General features: G+C 35.5%; 1 protein-coding gene across 2 annotated transcripts in view; it reads right to left on the bottom strand.

Moving 5' to 3' along the window:
* Positions 1–8,542: 8,542 nt before the first annotated feature.
* Positions 8,543–20,728, bottom strand: part of LOC149150197 (protein DMR6-LIKE OXYGENASE 2-like) — a 63,941-nt gene continuing 51,755 nt past the window's right edge. The window contains exons 1-4 of one of the 2 annotated variants that reach the window (XM_089441402.1): positions 9,892–10,337; positions 9,470–9,716; positions 9,063–9,383; positions 8,543–8,963 (exon numbers count right to left, since the gene is read on the bottom strand). In XM_089441402.1, the coding sequence (XP_089297528.1) occupies positions 8,721–8,963; positions 9,063–9,257 (438 nt within the window). In that variant the 5' untranslated portion in view covers positions 9,258–9,383; positions 9,470–9,716; positions 9,892–10,337 and the 3' untranslated portion in view covers positions 8,543–8,720. Of the gene's footprint in view, positions 8,964–9,062; positions 9,384–9,469; positions 9,717–9,891; positions 10,338–20,728 lie in introns of those variants that run through there. The other variant, XM_089441403.1, reaches the window with a different exon arrangement.

Raw genomic sequence — 20,728 nt, 5'->3', positions numbered from 1 at the left:
AGTCCCCCCCTGAGGGCTCAAAGTTGGCAAAAAGAAAGGGAAAAAATGCCGCATAGTTGACTCTTCCCATGTTGGGTAGAATCCTATGCTTGGCTTCTGCTCCCCTGTTCTTCCAGTTACTTCATGCTCAGCTCTTCTCTCTTCTCTCTTCTTCTAGGAGCCGAGGTGGATAGCCTATCCTTTCCGGCTGCCTATGTTCTTGCTTCTCTTGGATGTAACTTCTGGCTGTATTATACATTTTCTTAATAGACTTAGTTTTTACCGAGAAGAAAAAAGATATGTCCTTTTATCTTGAGAATTTGAGTAGTGGTAATTCTTGCCAATGCATTACAAGATATGATCAAATTCATTTATTATTTCTCTGGGGTTGGTTCTTGTTGTATATCCTCCTCGTTTGATGTTTCTTGTTCCTTTTCTTCCTCCTCTCCACAATATATGTAGAATAATTTCATCTCAGCACACTTATGACATTTAGTGTATTTTCTATCACAACTGTAACACAGCCCTTTTTAATTTTTTCCTCTAATTGTTGTGGTGTCAACCTTGTAGGTTGTGGAAGACTAGGATTAGCAACACATCCATCTTTACAGTTGTGAGTTTTAGACTTCCTTATTGCCATAATTTTTCTTTCAAGTTTTCTTATCACCCTGAATGCCTTCTCCAATGAATCGGGTTCCTAAAGGCAAACCTCATGTTGGATGTTATCTTTTAATGTCCCTATAAAGACATCAATCATATGCTCCTCTGGAATATCGATTACCCTAATATTCAATTTTTGGAAGTCTTTAATGTGCTCTGCCATTGAACCCTTTTGTTTGAGATTTATCAATTGACTAAAGAAGGTGTTTCTCTTTCTATCTTCATAATGTGTTATCATTTCTTCTATAAAATTGACTAGGTGAAAAGTGGTTTACGAAAACAAAGCCATATATACCATACAAATTGATTAGGTTCTAAATACAAAGATGCAATATGTTCTTTTTGTGAGGGTTGCACATCATGTAGATCTAAATATTGCTCCATCTGTAGTATCCAAGTTATTGGATCCTTACCATCAAACTTCCTCATATCTATCTTTGGAATGTGGTGGTTGTTAAACCCCACATTGGAGTGTTTAAAATTGTAATTGATATTCCTTTTGTCTTCATCATGATTTTCATGGATTGCCTTGTCACCATTGGGACTCTTTTCTTCTAGAAACTTTGCCAAACCTTCCTTCAACCCCTCTATCTTGATATTCATCATTGATTCCATGCCTGATTTTAAACCATCATTCAAAACTCCCATGTCCCTTTTTATACAATCTATCTTATCTTCCATGCCATTCTTCAAACCATCCATCTTAGCTTCTGATAATTTTTGTGAGAGAGAAATTTGTTGCACTTGGTCGCATAATTTTGATATATCATGTTGATTTTTTCCTCTCCTTCATGTGTCATAGTAGAGATTTCGAGTTGCTTACTAGGTGTTTCAGTTTTATTTCTCTGACTCATCAATTAATGATATTTATGCTCCACTAGTACTTTTGATTCATTTCAAACTAATTCAAAACTTATGCAAATTTTAGAAAATAAACACCTTCTTCTTTCTTTGTATGAGCTCGATATTGAATATGTTGTATCTCTATAATTTTGGATCTCCAATGTGTGAAATTTCATCTTGTGGTAGTCCTTTGAGTCCTCTTTCCAACCCCACAAGTCTAATCAAGATTGAATTCTTCAAGAAAGAGTTTCCCAATCTGCCACAATGACCTAATTATATACTCGTTTAGTAGATCGACCTTTTATGGAGTGCAACATGTAACTGTTTTGACCTTCAGCCCTAAAAATGATACTCAAAAAACTATAGTCCGCCCTCTTTCTATCACTTTTTACGAAATTTAAATCCAATGCTCATAGAGAAAGTTATGACGATTTTCCCAAGGTCACCTATTTGAGTCAAAATTCTGGATCATGTGGAAACCCTAACTTCATTGGATCATATCTCCGAAAATATAGCGAACCAAGATCTAAAAATTCAGATTTTTAACCTTCGTAGAAATATTTTTATAAAGAAAATGTCACGATGACCTATTTACAGTAGCGAAACCCTAGAATCCAAAGCTCGGATACCAAATTTTATGCAACCAACTCACAAAATCGAAGAAGAGATAGATCAACGACTTCAAAATTAGCCTCTTCGAGGGAGAAACCCCCTTTACATTACACAAATAAAAAAAAATTGGATCATACAAATGACGAGACCTCAGTTCTATATATAGGACTCTAAGGGGTCACAATATAATAAGAGCCTACATAACAATAATATTCTAAGGGAACAATAATAAAAATAGTGGGCTTCTATAGGGAAAAATAACAACAATATGGGGACTACATGGGCACAACAATAAAATAAGGAGGTTGCACTAATAACAATAAGGGGTTACAATAGTAGTATAGGGACCTAACAACAATACACCGCTAATTTTTGCAAGACAGATTGCATGATTGTGAATCTGCCTCCGAGGGTCAGACAACAATGTTCCCATCTAGAAATAATTTTGTGGAAACTGTCAGCGATCCATAACCAATCATTTACCTTGTAATTATTTGGTTTAATGTTGAAACCCAAATATTTTAAACCAGAAGAAATTGGTTGCATTTGGACACTCCAAGTAGATTTGAGATATAATCAATCTCCTCCTGCTACCCCTCCACAAATAATAAAAGGGATTTTCCTTTATTTATAATGAAACCTGATGCGATTCCATACTTAAAAATGATGTAATGGAGAGTAGTCCACTTTGTCCTGGATAGCATTCTAAATAACAATATGTCATCCACAAAAAAACTATGTGATACCCTTATGCCATGACCCATAGTAAGTCCTTGGAACCATTCCTCCAAACATGTAGCGTTGATTTTATGGCTGAGTCTATCCATGACGAGAATAAAAAGCAAAGGTGACAGTGGGGATCCCTGACAGAGTCCCCTTCCAACACCAAAGATTTTTGTGGGATATCCATTAATAATAACTTCATATTGAACTGGTGAGACACATGCCATAATCCATTCGATGTTTTGCACCTCAAGTCTGATCCTATGTAGAATGATGCAGAGGAAAGCCTAGTCTACACAATGATAAGATTTTTGAAGATCCACCTTCATGATAAGAACTTCCATTTTCTTAGTGTGAATTGAATGTAGGCATTCCTGTGCTATAGCAACAACATCATGGATCAATCCATCCTATAAAAAACCATATTTCTCTGAAGAAATGTAGGTGGATAGGGTAGACTTAATTATAAGTGTAATGATCTTAGAAATAAGTTTGTATACCAGATTACACAACGAAATAGGTCTGTAGTCTCTGAAAGACCCCAATTCACTATGTTTTGGAATTAGACCTATGAACACGGAGTTGATAGCTCATGTGATGTGTCCCCCAATTATAGTTTCTTCAACCATCTGCACTAAGTTTAGTCCAATTAGATAAAAAAAATGTATGTAAAATTCGACTGTCCATACATCTGGTCTAGGGCATTTGTCTTTCGCAAAAAAATTTAGAACCGTGTGCACTTCATCTAGATTAATTGGCTTGTATAATTACCCATTTTTTTCCTAGTCGAACATGGTGCGGTAGGATTCTGACCCCAAAATATGGTCCTCAAGACTTTTTCCCCCCATGTGCTCTGTAGGCATCTCCAAGAAATGTTACTTCCGCCTTCTGAATCTCCGAGTATGAATGAACCATGTTACCAAGTGAATCTTTAATACTCCAGATGGTGTTGACATTCCTCCTATAATTTGTGTACCTGTGGAAAATTTTGGTATTCCTATCCCCCTCGTTTAGCCACAGTGCCCTACTTTTCAATCGCTAAGTGACCTCCTGAATATGTAGGATCCTTTGTTTCTTTTCCTCCAACTCCTTCATGTTCTTGATGAGATCTGGTAAATGTTTCCTTGCATCCAAGATCTTACCGAGATTTTCCATCTCCTTATTTATGTCCGCTAATTTCTTAATCATGTCCAATTTATTATTATTCTCCCACTTTCTGACTTTCGATTTCAAGGAATGTAGTTTACCATGTATGGCCTACATGGGAGGTTAGTCCACTTCCCTGTAGTGTGTCCAGAAATCCTGAATCAAGGTGTTAAAGTATGCATCCTCAAGCCGAATTCGATTGAACTTGAATGGCATGCCCAAACACATATCCCCTCTCCTCCATAGTAATGTGATGGGTAGGTGATCAGATATAAAAGTGTTCAGGACATCCGTTTGTAGGAATCCCATTCTCTCAATCATATTTTTTTGGCCAAAGTATCGATGAAGTTGCTTGGCAATATGGTGGAAACCTGCTAGGTGGGCATAGTAGTTTGGGGTCAAATGTCCATCAGATTGTTATCACTAAAGATCGATTGAAGGCTCTCTGCAAGTGGATCCTTCCTACGAACTGATCCCCAACATTCATCCAGTGTAAAAGTGGTGTTAAAATCTCCCGCCACAATGAGGGATCCAATTTTGAGAATATGAGATGACTCCAATCGGTCCCAAAAGGTCACTCTATCCTGATATGGAGCATATAGATTAAGTATGCGAAATCTACGAGCCAGTCCCCTGAGACGTCTAGTGAGAAATATACCTGCAAAACATCTAAAAGCTCAGAAATCTGCCCATATTGGATTCCATAGTGACACCAAACCCCCAAAAGTCCCAGGGAGTCCACAACCACCATATGTCAATATCAGGAAATTTTTTATGAAGTATTCAAGCACCTAGTGAGCATTTTTCATGGATTCTTGCACAAGGATGATGTGGGGAAGGAAAGATAAGAAAAGTTCTCTGTAGGAGGTGAATTTTCACGAGTCCACTAGACCTCGAATATTAAGGGAAAGGTAGAGAGTCGTGTCCCATGGAGGCTGAGCGAATTTTCTCTAAGAGCCCGAGGTTCAAATGAGGTGCCAATAGGGATATCAATAAGGGAGGAAGAATCAGTAAAAGAGATGGATTTTATTTTAGGCCGACATCAAAAATGTCTACTTCCTCGCTTCTCTAATGACGAAAGGTGATATTAAGAGCCAAGTTGGGGCTGATAGTCGGAGAGGTTTGAGGACGTTCTTGGTGGATGGATAGGTTTTTCAGGTCGAGAGTCGGGTTCGAAAGAAGAAATTCAATGTCGCTAACCACTAAGTTCATGGGGAATGATATAGGAAGTCAGGGGGAGGGTGGGGGGCTGTGGGGAGACGAAAAGGGAGATGTGTGGGATTCACCGGAGTCCTCATAAGGGAGGAATGTAAATTGAATTCCAATTTCTCAAGAGTCATCAAGGAGGTGGAGGGCGGGGGAGGTGATGTCCTGAGAATTGATGGAGGGGAAGTGTGAGGGGATATGTGGGGGGGAGGGGGGGAGTCAGTCGGCGGAGGTGATTTAACAAAATGCTATATACCTGAGTCAGTCAAATAAATAGGGGAGGTGAGTGGGGAGGATAGTATAGTGAGAGAGGAAGTGGAAGATGGATACTCCTTAAACATCAAACCAGGAGATGAGGGGAGGGTGGAAGGTGAGGTACCTAATTGTTGTTGGTGATTTTTATGAAATTTCTGACCGGGTCCATCGATCCCTCGGCCATGTTGTTTATCAGCGTCCCTTCTAGCACCATCGTAAACACAAGAAACTGTGCCCAGAATACCCTTGTCCTTATGTCATTAAGGGAATTTTTCCATAATATGACCTGTGTGATGGAAAATAAGACATCTAAATAGAATACTCCAAAAATCCAGTCTCTCATGAATGTGGATTTTATCCCAAACCAAGTCTATATGCTTAGGAAGGCCTCCAAAGAATTTAAATTCTATCAAAATCTAGGCAACCCTTTTGTCTCTAGCCCCTAAACACTTCATATTCACATAAATGAATTCAACAATTGCATTTGCAATGTGTGTAAACACCCTTATGGTCCAAAACTCAATGGGAAGCCCCAGTAGCTTCACTGAAATTAATTTGTTGCGAGGGGTATCTCTGAGGGGGTTAAAACCAATATACCAAGGGTGAAGAGATAAGAATTGCACCCTCGAACCCACGACAGTTTGTCGATTTTTTCCATGTCCTCCTAGTGTAAGAAGTGGAAGCTGTACCAAGAATTCATGAGGTGGTTGACTGTAGGAGTGTATCCAAGGAGAGATTTCCATTGTGTCGATACCCATGTTCACATCTCCTCTTCCTGTAAATCCGAAAAATACCAGCGACCCACCAGTGCTCGTTTCTGCAGGTTGATCACAAGATCGAGAAGAACGTCCTATCCAGAATTCAACAACTTTGTCTGTGGAGAAGTCTTGATCGTCTAACGTGAGTTTCTAGTCTAGGAGCTGAGTGATGTTGTGGCACTTCGCAAAGTGACGAGGTTCAACATGTGAGACAAGTCGAATATCCCCCTTAGGTAAATGTTCATGAATGTTCTTTGCGTTGGTTAGTAATGATGCTACATAGAACTCAGAGGATATATCGGCGTCTAGGTGGGGAGTGGGTTGGGAAGTCTGCTGAGTTGGTCGCGAGGTCGGAGAAGGATTGATTAGATGTTCCAATTTAACGTCCAAGGTGGCTCTGATGTAAGATTCATGTTCCGAGGTGTCTGATTTGAAAATATCTGATAGGTCCACGGGCCCCTAGAGGGAAACAAGGGAGGTGGGGTCACTGGTCCAGCACGAAGCAACAGAGTAGGTAAGCAAGGTATGAGTAGGTAAGAAAGGTACTGGTGTCAGGGGTAGGTAGGATAAATATATGGAGGAAATCCCAAGCCCAATCAGGTGGTCGATGGAGTGGACACATATAAGATTAAAAAATACCTCGAGAAGCAGTCCATGAGGACCCTTGTCCCATCAAGAGCCAAGGTGGTCAGAACGTAAAGCCCATGGCACATATACCCTGTGTCACCCTGCCACCGATCGAGTTCCCAATTTGGAAAATTTAATGTCGATATATGGAAAGATCCCAAAATACCAACCTCGGGCCAACTGGAAATCCTGACAAACATGATGGAATGACAATAGTCGTTGGGTAATTATAACCTCAGGTGGCGAAATTATAATGGCTTGTAAGAACACCCATTAACCTCATAGACAAGCAACTTCTGAAAATTTGAATTTCTCAGAAAACATAGATATGTGATATATTCCAGTAAGATCCACTGAAAATATTTCACCACCCCCGCAGAACCTGATACAATTAGACAAGAAAAAAATGCAATGCAACTATGCAAAATAGTAGAAGTATCATCCATCCCAACAACAATAGCAACAACGGCCCACACATGTCCACCATCTATTGCAACATCTAAAACCAAAGTTTTTGCAAGGTTAGGAGATGGTGAAAGAGCCAATCCACTTCCTCCATAGAGATGTGTAGTTAGTGGTATCTAAACATGACCCTTGGTCTTGATGGGAGGAAAGATAGACAATCTTAAGAATGTCAATCCAAAAAGGCATATGGTCCCGAGCAAAGTAAGTGCAATTGGTCACATATGGTAGAATATAAGATATAAATAGCCATGAGGAAAATGATAATAATATATAGAATTTCAGATGCGAGGATATTAAACATGTCCTGGAAATACTATGGTTATAAGGTCACAAATGGAGCTGCAAGAGGGAAAAAAAAAAACAAAAAAAACAAGAATGAAACAATATTCCGGATGTGTCCAAATGACAAAGCCGAGAAATGAACCTTATATGATAAACACCGTAAACCCGAATATTTCCAATATGCAGAAACCCCTCATCTCATACACGAAATCTTCCACCAACGTATGTGAGCACTTATAGCTACAAACAAGCGGCCCATTTACTAAAAAGTAAGTTCAGACAAATAAGCATAGATGTAAACTTATCTCAATAAGAAATTGTGGTGCATCATTCCCATATAACCGCACACTCAGTCACACAGTATAACTATATGCCAACTTACCCTTGCCTGCGCTGCAGTAGAACTTATGTGGTGCATCATTCCCATATAACCAGTGCCCAGAGTTTAGATTTACCAGTCTGTGTAGGGTCGAGACGCTGCAGGTACTGGAGAAATCCTCATGTAGTTCATAATTTCGAAAATAAGGCACATATCAATAGAATGTACATTATTTTTTTTTCAACTTTTCGCACATTAATAAAAATATATTACTTTAAAATTTGACATCAGCCATAGTCCATAGAAATCAACTCAAGCAATGCGTTTAAAACCATCTGCCAAATTTACGTCTATATAAAAATTTCCACCTTGACAAAATTAAAAATTAATGAGACCAAACCCATCCACATCATACTTGTTTAGTATTTAAAAACGGTATGAAATTTGACGATAATGAAAAAATTAGCATCCAATTCTTCCAACTAGCGAAACGACACCTGATTGGCATTTCTCTTTTAAAAAACTATTTATATCTTCAATAAATTTAACTCCTGATGTACTAAAATTTCAACTTTAAAAGATATTACTTTTGGATTTGACATCTGCCATATAAAACCATCTGCTAAATTTACGTCTATATAAAAATGCCTTTAAATATATGGAAGAAGATTGTAATTTGAAATAAATTGCGTTATTAATGTCGCTGCATACATCTCGATACTGCATTATTTACTGATGTGCGTTGAAAAAACACGTCCATGATTATTTACTGATATTCGGAATGCAAAGGCAGATGGCTATTCAAATTATTCATGTCTCCACCATCTCACAGGAATCATTGTCCACTAGATCCTGAAACGATCCAGCACACTCTTCCCCTTTAATTCCTGGTTCCAGAAAGCACCCAAAAACTCTTCAAACTTGTATCCTCTATAAACAGCCGGCTGCTGTTCATTCACCATGTTTGTTGTAGGGGCAATAAAAGCATCGTTGGAAGGCAAATAGAAAGTGGCAACTGATATGCGTGCACTGTATATATTTGTTACTTCTCGATGCTCGGCGCTCCTAAATCTCCCATTGCTCACAACCTAATACATTCAAATCACACACAACACAAATTGAATGATACTATCAGATACTTGCATAGAGAAAAAACTAGGTTATTAGATCTGCCCATTCTTTCTAACCTGCAGTTGATCTCCCAAATTGACCACAAACGCGTTTGTTATGGGTTCTACAGCAACCCACTTTCCATTCTTGATTACTTGCAGGCCACTGACATCGTTTTGCATTAACACGGTGAGGGCACTTCCATCTGAATGGTTTTCTAAACCAAGAGTAAGATCTGGGTTTGGGCATGAAGGATAGTAATTTAGAGCCATCACTTGGCTATGTTTGCCAAAATTCTGATTAAGTAATCTGAATCCAGCTCTAAAGCTTCTGAAATTGCAGCCAACAGCCTCAATATCAGCGCTCTCATCTCACCAGCCTACTTGCCCGCAATATCTCTGGAACAAAAACTCATGTCAAACCAGTTACTCCTTTGCATAGTTCTGTCTTAGATATTTATAATAGATATTTTTTTGCTGTTTACCTGTAACCTGCTGGTTTTTCAGGCCAAGAGCCGATGACTTCCTCGAGAGGATGACAAGGTGCGTGAAATAGTCGATCCGGTGGAAAACCTTGTCTTTGCTGGGATTGAAGCTTGTAGAAAGACGAACTGGCTTCTTTATGTCCTCTGAGCAGAGGCATGCTCGGTCTTCCACGGGCATTTCGTAGAACTCTTTGGCTACCCCAATCATGCTTTTCATGACATTCTCTGGCACGCCCTGGTTCACTATCTGATATTTAACCAAAAATAAATAGCATATGAAACTTGACCTAGTCACTATATCAATAGTGACATATTAACAGAAATGTATAGACTTCATAGTCTGCAAGTGTCACAGAAAATCAATCAAGAGTCTAAGCATTTGAGGGAAGCAAGAATTGTTAGTTAGGGATTGAGGTGTGTACCTGAAATAAACCATCATCTTCACACGCGCGTCGGATTTCATGGACTAGTGTTGTTCTGTTAAGCCCATCCGGCCATCTTTAAGTCGATTCCAGATTCTCTGAATATTTTGGGATCTGATGGACATATGCGTCAATCCTGGAATATTCTGAGATCGGATATAAGTGCTAATCTCGGAATATTCCAGGATCCGAAAAACACTATCCTTCGAAATATTCCGGAAATCTGCAATAGACTTAAAGATTGCCGAATGACCCTAACAGAACAATCCAGCTCTTTTAGGTCTATTATAGGAATGCTCTCACTGACAGACATGTCGGACTTCTGTGGGCGTTCGTGGGGAGGGAGGACATATCTGTCCTGCACCTCAAGGTTGTTCACGCCATTGGATATGAGCTTCTCAATAATACTACTGAGCTGTTGGGTCTGGGCATCCATTGCACAAGACATCTTCCTCCAATTTGTGTGATTGGGTATTGAATTGAGGAATTTATAGAGTTTAGATAGATTGGCTTTTGGATGAACTTTAGGCGACTTGAGGATTAAGATTTGTGCAAAATCCAAAAGGCTTTTGAAATTGGTTTTCAAAGGACGTCGCTTCACATCATTTTTTTTAAAGGATCGATTGACTTTAGACTGTGCGACGATGGAGTTTTGTCCAAATCCCAGCTGGCTCATGGAATTCATTGAATATTATGACATTGGTTTTGATGGCCGTTTCACGTCAATAACTTTCGAGGGGCAATTGTGAGAAGATATTAAAACTTTTTGCCCTTATTAATTTATTATTTTACGATATTAAATCTATGAGGCGCTCATCCCACGTCTTCATTCATTTATTATTTTACGATATTAAATCTATGAGGCGCTCATCCCACGTCTTCATTCATCGTGAAGATGGTAAAGAAATATTTTTCCCTGCTATTAAAGAAGTCTGTATTTCAAATGAAGATCTTCTCAGATTTTTTATTTTCGTATATTTTTATTTTTCTAGAAAAATATTATATTTTTATTTTTCTAATAATGCAACGGGCTCCTAAATTGTAGTGGAACAAATATGGCACGAATAATGTGTTTTTTTAAATATTATTTTTGGTCTAAGCAAACCATACTATCTAGAAAATGAAAACAAAACACCATGTCACATAATCTATAATTAAAAATCAATTATCACACATTCAAGTTTTTAAATTTTTATTTCTAAATCATCTATACCCTACTATTATACCATATATACTAGTTCATAAACCCATATGACATAATCTTTAATTTTTTATTTCTAAATCATCTTTACCCTACCCTACTATTACGCGATAGATACTAGTTCATACATTTTAATAATCTATTCGGAAATTTCATGCTTCCTAATATCTTCCCTTAAAATTAAATAAAATATCTGCTAACATTTTTTTTTCCCACTGCATTTCCTCTTTTCCATCCACTACACTTCCACTTTTTCATTCGTTGGATTTCTTTTTCATTACACTTTCCTTTTTTTCATCCACCGCCTTGATCAGTTTCACATTAAGTCTCACCTTTATAAATTCTACTGTTGACTCTTAAAACATTTTATAAATTTGACTACTGACTCCGCAAAACTCATTAAAAAGTTGTAAAACCATTGATTTGCAAAATGTTAAAATATTGCTAATAAACTGGCTTGGCTTGTTTGCTTTTTCCAGAGACTTTCTAGAAGAATTGAACAGGGAGCTCTTAAAACTCCTTTGAAGAATTGGATTTCCCTAAGAAACATTGGAGGTGGTATAAATATTTTTCATGTTTTATGAAAAATATTTACCTATATTTTTCTAATTATTAAATTTTTATTTTTAAATAATTTTAATTTTAATTTTATAATAATAATATATTTTTTAAATTATAAATAAAGGTACGAAATCCTCTCTTTTATTAATTAAAAAATAAATAAAAATAATTAAATTATATTATAAATAAAAAATAAAAAATCATTAAATCATATGAAGCAATGTGTTGAGATGTGTTTAAGTTTTTGATTGACCATTTATTTCTAAATATTAAAAAAATAAAATTTATATACTTAAAAATGTGCTGAAAATAATTTAATTTGATTTTATGTAATAAAATAAATAAAATATTTTTTATATTTAAAAAAAATTATCCTACATAAATTTTTAAAAATTCTAGAATATAATATTGCATTTTTATGTTAAAATTTGGAGGTTATTGAATTTGACTAATATTAATTTGGTAAAAGAAATTAGTTAGTTTATTAATAGAAGTGATATTTATTTGGTAAAATAAATTAGTTAGTTATTGAATATGAGTTGGTAAAACAACTTGAGTGGGCCTAATGGTTAAGAACATGTGTTTCCTCCTAAGAGGTCACAGGTTCAAAACTAGAGGGGGGTAGAGTATGTATGCCTTCGTAGACTTAGCAGTCAAATCGCTGCGCGGAGGTGGGTCCCTTGTCCCACAAACAAGGGGGTCTCATACACCAATTTGGTGTCTGGCTTGGCTGTGACCTTAAAAATGGATATTATTATTATTATTATTATTATTACAAATTAATACTAACCAACAAGTGATAATTGTTAATAATAATTATCATTATTAATACTAATGAGATCAATTTAAATTTATCAAAATTTAAGAAAAGTAAGATATTATTTTTCTGGGAGGCTTTATTTCTATTAAGGAATAATTGTAAAAAAATATTCATAAATTAAAATAGTTGTAACAAGTTAAAAGGTTAAGGAGGTTGTATTATAATAGATATTTTGAAGTTATAATAAATCTATAACAAATTCATTAATATGCTATCAAAACACGTTAACATGTTTTTTTTTCTCTAAATTTATCAAATATAATATTTGACTTATAATTGCTGAAAATATCTTGAATGAACTATCATGTAACTTAATGAGACACAAGCCAATATCATAATATACGTAGTTATTTAAGGTCCAATTTATTCTGCCACACAATACTGAGATGTTGTGTGAACCTGCTATGTCGGATGAAACTTCCATGTCGGTTGGGATTGCTCTATTGTTGATCAAGACTATTATGCTGGTCGTTGGTATGGAAGCCTTCTTTTTCCGAACCAATCCTTTCTAACTTTCCTTACAAACCATGCTAGTCCCACTAGCTATCGAAGCCACTGCTACTCTCAATGCTCTCAAATCTATAATCCTTAGTGGCCTACTTTGACCATTGTTGATGATCTCCTCCTTCGAAATTATAGGTCATTAGAACACCTTATGCAAGGTGCAACACATTTAAGATCCTTAACTTTTGTCATTTATTGTAGTTTAGCACATACAATTTGTTTCACTCTTAGTTTCTTTGTAGTGTGAAGCATATCTAAGTAGTTCCATGAATCTAGCCCTGTAGTCTTGTACTAATATACCTCCTTTTCTTAAGGCATTAGACTCATTTAACTTATTTTCAATGAATTCTTCTAATAGATAATTCTCATTGAACTTTTCTTCAAACAATTCCAAAGACAAATTTGAGATGTACATACCCAACTATGATAGAAGAGTATTCCACCACAATAGCAACCTCTTGTACAATTGGAACACACCCATCCTAATCTTAAGGTTGGATATGTAGTCTATTAGGGAGAAACAAATTGCAATATTTTCTAGCCACACTACGGTCACTTTCTCAAACTCTCAACAAGTTCACGCTAGTAACAAAATATAAATATTGGCACACTAATAAAAAAATATAAAGATTAGCACTAGGACGGTCGTCCAATATTAAAATGTATAAGATATATATATTTTTTTTCTCTTAAACTATCCCTCTATAATTAATATCTATCTATCTATATATCTATCTAATCCACTTGTCTTTCTATGCAATGTTAAAAATTTCTAAAATCCCAAATTTTTCATTATCCATGCTCTCATGTGTGAAGTTTACTCATACCATCAAATAATTTCATTTTCATATTTTATTAAAATAACTAATTTTATATATTCATTTTTCCTATAATTTCTCTTGATTTTCCTTTGTATCTCTTTTACTATTGCTAAATTAATGCTTGTTATTTGATATAACTTCAATTATCTAATTAGGTTTCATCACAAGACTAATTTTCTCATTTCCTTCTCTTACTCCAAATTTTAATTGAGCTTCCTTTTCTATTTTTCCTGCACTTTAAAATTTTTTCATAGCATAAATGTTTTCATTTAAATAAATATCTTATACAATTTTTATCCACATTATTCATCCTAAATATTAAGACTTTAATATAAATTCTTTGTTTCAAATAAATATTTTCTCACTTAAAGTGATATTCCCTTAAGATTTATTATATGTTTATATAAATATTTAATATCGATATTAACCATTCCTTTGATTTATTTTAGGTTTACTCTACCAAAGTACTACTATAATTTTATTCCTCATCCTCAAACAATTTTTCATAACTTTTTCGTATTTCCCAAAAGAGCTCGCTTTCACCTATATACATATCATATTTAAATTTTTGTTTCTTTAAAAATTCAATTTAAGGCTTTTTTTTTTTTTTCTTCTGAGGATACCAAGGGTTTCAAGCTAATTATTACCTTCAAGAATTAACTTGCATAATTCCAATAGTGTCATAATTCTTTTCCTTCAAGTACTTCTAATTAAATTATAGGAACACTTACACAATGTTGGAAATAATAGCTACTCCAAGGTTGTCTTTGTTGAGTGGATTAGTGGTTGGTGAGGATTAACGCCTTCACCTTAATGCACACTTCTAATTTTTACCTCATCGTTGACTGACTCTATAAGAAAACCTTCACATCATCATGAAACTTCAAGGTAAAACTACCTTGCGCTTTTCAACTGAAACCATGACTGATGTGCTAGCATGTGGAATCAGGGATGTTGTCACACCCATCTAAGACAAAATTTGAAATAATTTGTACATTCACTTTATCTACATGTCAGTGGTTCGACAACCACAAACCCTATACCTACATCCACTATTCAAGAGACCAATGTTTTATAAACAAATTTTTCAATAAAAATTCAGATTCAAATAATATTACTCTTAGTTCCATACGAAAGTACATTAATGAATTTTCTGTACAAGCATCATCATAGTCCCTTGCCACACCCACAAAATTATTAGGAATATCTGATTATAAATGACTAATCATCATATAAGTTAGACATGAAAAATTGTTTTAGCATAAAAATAAATATCATATTCTAATAACATACTTGTTAAGTAATATATATCCTATTCATGAATAATATGAATATTGGATGGCATTATCACATAGTGAAAAATATGAATATTGGATGTCATTATCACCTAGTGCAGATGTGTAATTTCATAAATGTCTAGGATGTCCTCAAACAATAATAAATATGTCAAAGTGGTTGCCACAAAAGTCAAAATAAAAATGGACACTAAATGCACTCCCTCTAAAAATAAACTTCATCCCGAAATTTCACAGTAATTAAGGAAAATGGCGATGCATGTCCTTTTCATCCTCTTAGGTCACAAAGATAGAACTATAACTATTCTACCAGACCTTTACTTCATTAATATTAAATCAATGCCTAAGTTATCGACTATGTTGGTCGAAGATGCAGATCAATTTGGCCATCCCATCCCCTTCATCTAATACTTGTAGAAGAATTAAATCAATATTTCCAATGAATTTGAAATGTAATTAAGTGAACTAAGAAAATTGAAAACATCATGCATGTGTTCTAAAGATGTTGGTAATGTAAGATGATAAACTACTGGTTCCTTTTTCTCTATGACCTTGAAAGGTTCAACAAATCCTAGTGACAACTTTATTCACTTTTCAAACTTGAATTAACTCTTTTGTATTTTAACTCGTAAAAGTACTCATCTCCATTTTTGTAATTTAGATCAACTCTATGAGAATTGACATCATTTTTTTATCCATCCATATCGCGGTTCACCAAAACTTTGCATCAAAATTTGAAAATGTGGCACCCCATTTTATTTTTACTTTTTAGTAAATACTTTGATATATGTATTATAATTTGAGGACATTAGAAATTTTTGATTTGACTGTTTGCACTATGTGATGATGACATTTGATATGAATAATATTTATGAGAAAAATATATATTACTTGATGGGTATGTTATTAGATTATGATGTTAATTTGCATGATTTTTATTTTATTTGTTGGATTCACCTATGGAGGATTTGAACATTAAATATTATGTTTTACATAATACTTCATAACAAGATGATTGTTAATTGGGCTCTTCTCCATGGGCTTATATTTATTTGCATGTCAAAATGACTTGTCACGTGTAAATTATATGATGATAAGTCATTCATGATAAGATATTGTTAGTAGTTTCCTGAGTGTCGTAGGGAAATATGATGATGCATTGAAATGGGATTGATTAAATAATTATGGTCTAGAACCAAGAGTCGTGTTAAATGAGTATACATTTTCATTCATAAATATGTTTATAAATACTGATGAATTGATTAGTGGAAGAAGGCATAAGGTTCATGCTTGCCAAATGACTCACATATGGGTAATGGGGTTGTATGAAGGATCTTTTATTTTGTCTTAAAGGTATTAAATATTAATAATCCTTGATTCTACCTACTACCTCTCTAGATATAGCTTAGGTTTAAAAGTTTAAGAAACTTTTATGTTGAATTATACACAATGCCTTAATGGTTTGACTATGGACTCAATCACTTGTGAGGTACAACTTAGGGACACACATTAAGGTGAAGGCCTTAATCCTCAGTAACGATTAGTCTCTCTGTAAGTAAAAAGATAGAGATAATTATTGTTTATGTCATTGCACCATAGTTACTCTCAATTAATCATAGGTACTTGAGGGAAACCATTGTGGCATCCTTGGAATTCCATGAGATAATTATTGAAGAGCACAATAGGCTTGAAACCCATGAGACAAAAAGGTAAAACAAACTTAAATTGAATTCTTCAATTCTTTAAAGGTTTAGATATGATGTTGTGTATAGGTAAAGTTGAACTATAGTTAGGAATTAAATATTTTAATAAGAAATTTATTAAGGACTAGGAATAGAAACTACAATAATACTTTATTAACGTAAGTTCAAGAGAAATTAAAGAATTGTTAATATAAATATTAAATATTTATAAAAAGAATCTAATAAACATAAAGAGAATATCACTTTAAGTTAGTAAGAAAAAAATTTATTTGAAGCAAAGAACTCATATATTAAAGCGATAATACCAAAAGTAAAGAATGTGCATAAAATTTTTATTTATTTAATTTAAAATATAAAATTTATGAGCTTTGCATAGCGGAGAAAAAAAACTCAAATAAAATTTTAATTGCAGAAGAAGATGGGGAATTGAGGGACTTGTGATGATCCTTAGCTAATTACTTAAGTAAAATCAGCTAACAAACACTAATTTAGGAAAATTAAAATCTATCAAGGGGAAAAGTAAGAGGAATTATATAAAACATGTATCGGGTGAAGAAAATTTGGATTTTTCTTTGTATTCCAAAAGAACCCAACAGCTCGCCTCACATGTAATTACTAGAAAACCTGTGGGAGTCTACATCATGTCCTCCTCTCCATAATCCGGGTCACAACCGGGGGGATTTGAACCTTGGATCTCTTAGCTTTAATAGATTTCACATTACTTTGATCACCAATTGAGCTTCCCCTTTAGACGATTATTTAAATAAATAAATAAATAATGAACTATTTAAACATATCAGTAAAAACTAGACACATGCAAGGGTGAATAATAAATAAATTAAAACTTAAAAAAAATCCAAATATTGCATAGAAAGGAAAGTGGCCCCAATAAAATGTTGACAATAGCAACAATTAATGCTAAAAATAGAAGTGCTAAAAATAGCACTGCTATAAATAGCATTTCGGGATAGATTCCAATTTTAGTTAGTCCTTGAACTAAAATTGAGAATTAAAATTCGAATTTGATCTTAACAGCTATTTGTAAAATAATTAATTAATTCATCTTGAGTTAATTAGTTGTAGGAAATAAAAAATGAAGTCTATGTGAAGACATGCAACAGTTTCTCCATTGATTGAGGAAGTTATCCCTTGATTGAGGAGATTAGGATGAGTCGTACTTTGAGTTGTAATTAGTTAGCTCAGTTATCTAAGTTAAGTCCAGTTAGATTAGTTCCAACAGTTTGTGGAACTGATTGTGAGTTCCGTTAGTTAATGCATGCATGCATGTAACTGCTACACTTTAAATAACTGAATATTCTCCCATAAATAACTCATGCATTTCAGTTCAGTCAGAGACCCAGTTGAGATCAAGTGATGGGACAGTGTACTATCAGTTGCAGGAATATTCCATTGAGGATATCTCTTGCATGCAGAAGGAATTCATTCCTTGGAGATTGCGCAGTTACTTTTGAGTTTAATGAGTGTGTGATGAGGCCAATTCACACAGGTGGCAGCATTGGACCCCAAGAGAAACTGCGCAAGGAAATAGGAGTCTTGGAGGGCTGAAGGAAGGCATATGTTGTGTCTATGCAATCTATGAGCAGCATTGTAGGATTGTACTGAGAGCTGGATAGCTTGTGAGCTAAATATTTGTGTAATCCATTCATATTTCCACTTGTATGATATTACAGAGATCAGGGTTTTTAGTTGAGGCATTCCCCAGAGTATTCTTCTGTGTTCATATGTTATTGCTTTCTTATTCTCAGTTATATGTGTTCTATTTGATCTTGCTTATAATCGATTAAGCTTCCACAAGTTTGTTGTAGAAGCAGATCGTGTGTTTTGCTTTAGTATATTGCATAATCTGTTTATCTGCAGTGGGAAATTCTACATGGTATCGGAGCAAAGATGATCAAAGAGAAGAACAATATACAAAGAAGGGAGAAGTTCGAAGTTTGACGTTCCTGAATATAGAAATCAAGTTCTTATCACATCTCAATTTCACCAATGGCATTCAACGTTTAAGACTCAAGTATGCCCTTGATGGCAGCTCAAATTATATACCCTGGAAGGATCGCATGGAAGCAGTATTAGAGGACAATGGTCTAAATACTTCATTGATTAAGAATTCCCCAAGCCAGTAGTGGCTAATGCTACAGAATGGAACAAACGTGTGGTTAGAGCGAGGAGAATCCTTCTAGAGGGAGTTCGAGACCACATAGTCTCGAGTCTCCATGGGAAGTAGACACCATTTTCAATGTGGAAAACATTGAACGATCTATATCAGAACAACAACGATTAGAGGAATTTGGCACTAAAAGACAAGCTTCGGAGAATCAAGTGTGAAAAGGGCAACACGATCTCCACATATCTGAACAAGCGCACCACTTGCAGGGATGAGCTTTGAAGGGTAGGGATCACGGCACCCAATGATGACATGGTGAGTCTTGCTCTCCTCGGTCTTCCTAAGAGCTAGCATAGCAACCAAGACTCGGTAAATGGAAGAGATAAACTACAAAATTAGGAATGACTTTGGTTAGATCTGATGTAGGAGGAGATAAGAAGAAGCACTAGAGATGGATCTTCATCAAAGCAAGATGATGAAGAAAATATAGCCTTAGAGAGTAAGGCGAGGAAAAGGAAAGGGAAGGCGTCCCATTCCAAATCCAGTTCTTCCCATGGTGGGAAGAAGTTTGACAAATCAAAAGTGCGATGCTTTCATTGTCATGAGGTGGGCCATTATGCTACAAATTGTCCACAGAAGAAATCCAAGAATGGATCCTCGAAGGGATCAGATGGTGAGGCACTAGCCTCATAGTTTGAGTTGGATTTCTCTCTCATCGCATGCATGGTTTCATCCATGGTGGGATGTGTTTGGTACCTAGATAGTGGAGATTCGTTCCACATGACCGGCAACAAGAATCTTTTCAGTACCTTGGAGGAGAAGGATCTCCAGATGAGGATCGATATGGGCGATGATGGAAAGTATAATGTTTTAGAGGGAGCATGGGCTCCTCTCACCCTAACTGATGCGAAGTATATACCAGGTCTGAAGAAGAACCTTGTGTCCATTGCTACACTAGAAGACAAAGGCTATGATGTAGTCTTTAGTAAAGGAAAGGTATTCTTGAGGCATATCGGCACTGGACAAACCAAGAGGTTTGGGGTTCGAGTAAAGAATCTCTACAAGCTGGAGGTAGACGACTGTGCTGCATTGAGTTCCAAAGCAGAGTTGGTGCGGAGCGAAGATGTTGGTGTTCTATGGGGTAGAAGATTGGGCCACTTATACCATGGAGCCTTGAAGATCATGCATCAGATTTCTACCAGACTTCCAAAGGGAAAACTGAAGTAGACAGATACATGCAAAGGTTGTACCTTGGGTAAGTATGCGAAATCTTCCTTTCAGGATTGAGATAGTAGAGCTGGAGCAATCCTGGAGCGAGTTCACACAGATGTTTGTGGATCATTCTCTATAGCCTCCACTACTAAACAAAGGTACTATGTTATTTTTATTGATAATTTTTCTCATAGATGTTGGATCTACTTTATGCAAAAGAAGGATCAGACCTTCTTGAGGTTTTGTGAGTTTAAAGCCTTGGCAAAGAAAGAATCTGGAAAGAAAATAAGAGCCTTGCGTAGCGACAATGGTAGAGAGTATGTCTCCCAACAGTTTAAGGACTTCTTCTCTACAAAAGGAATTAAACGGGAATTTACAGCACCCCATAACCCACAACAGAATGGGGTGGCTAAAAGGAAGAACAGATTGATTGTGGGAGCAGCTTGAGCAATGTTTCATGACCAAAGCCTACCACTTCATTTGTTGGATGAGGCATGCAATACAACATTATACTTGCAGAACAAAGTCCCTCACCATATACTGGGAATGAAGACACCTATGGAGGCCTTTTCCAGGAAGCGACCAGATGTGAGTC

This window comes from Pinus tabuliformis, chromosome 9 (assembly GCF_031772625.1).
Source record: "Pinus tabuliformis cultivar Carrire ecotype Pingquan chromosome 9, CPIR1, whole genome shotgun sequence".
Lineage (NCBI taxonomy): Eukaryota > Viridiplantae > Streptophyta > Pinopsida > Pinales > Pinaceae > Pinus > Pinus tabuliformis.
This window is presented reverse-complemented; position numbering and strand designations above follow the sequence as displayed.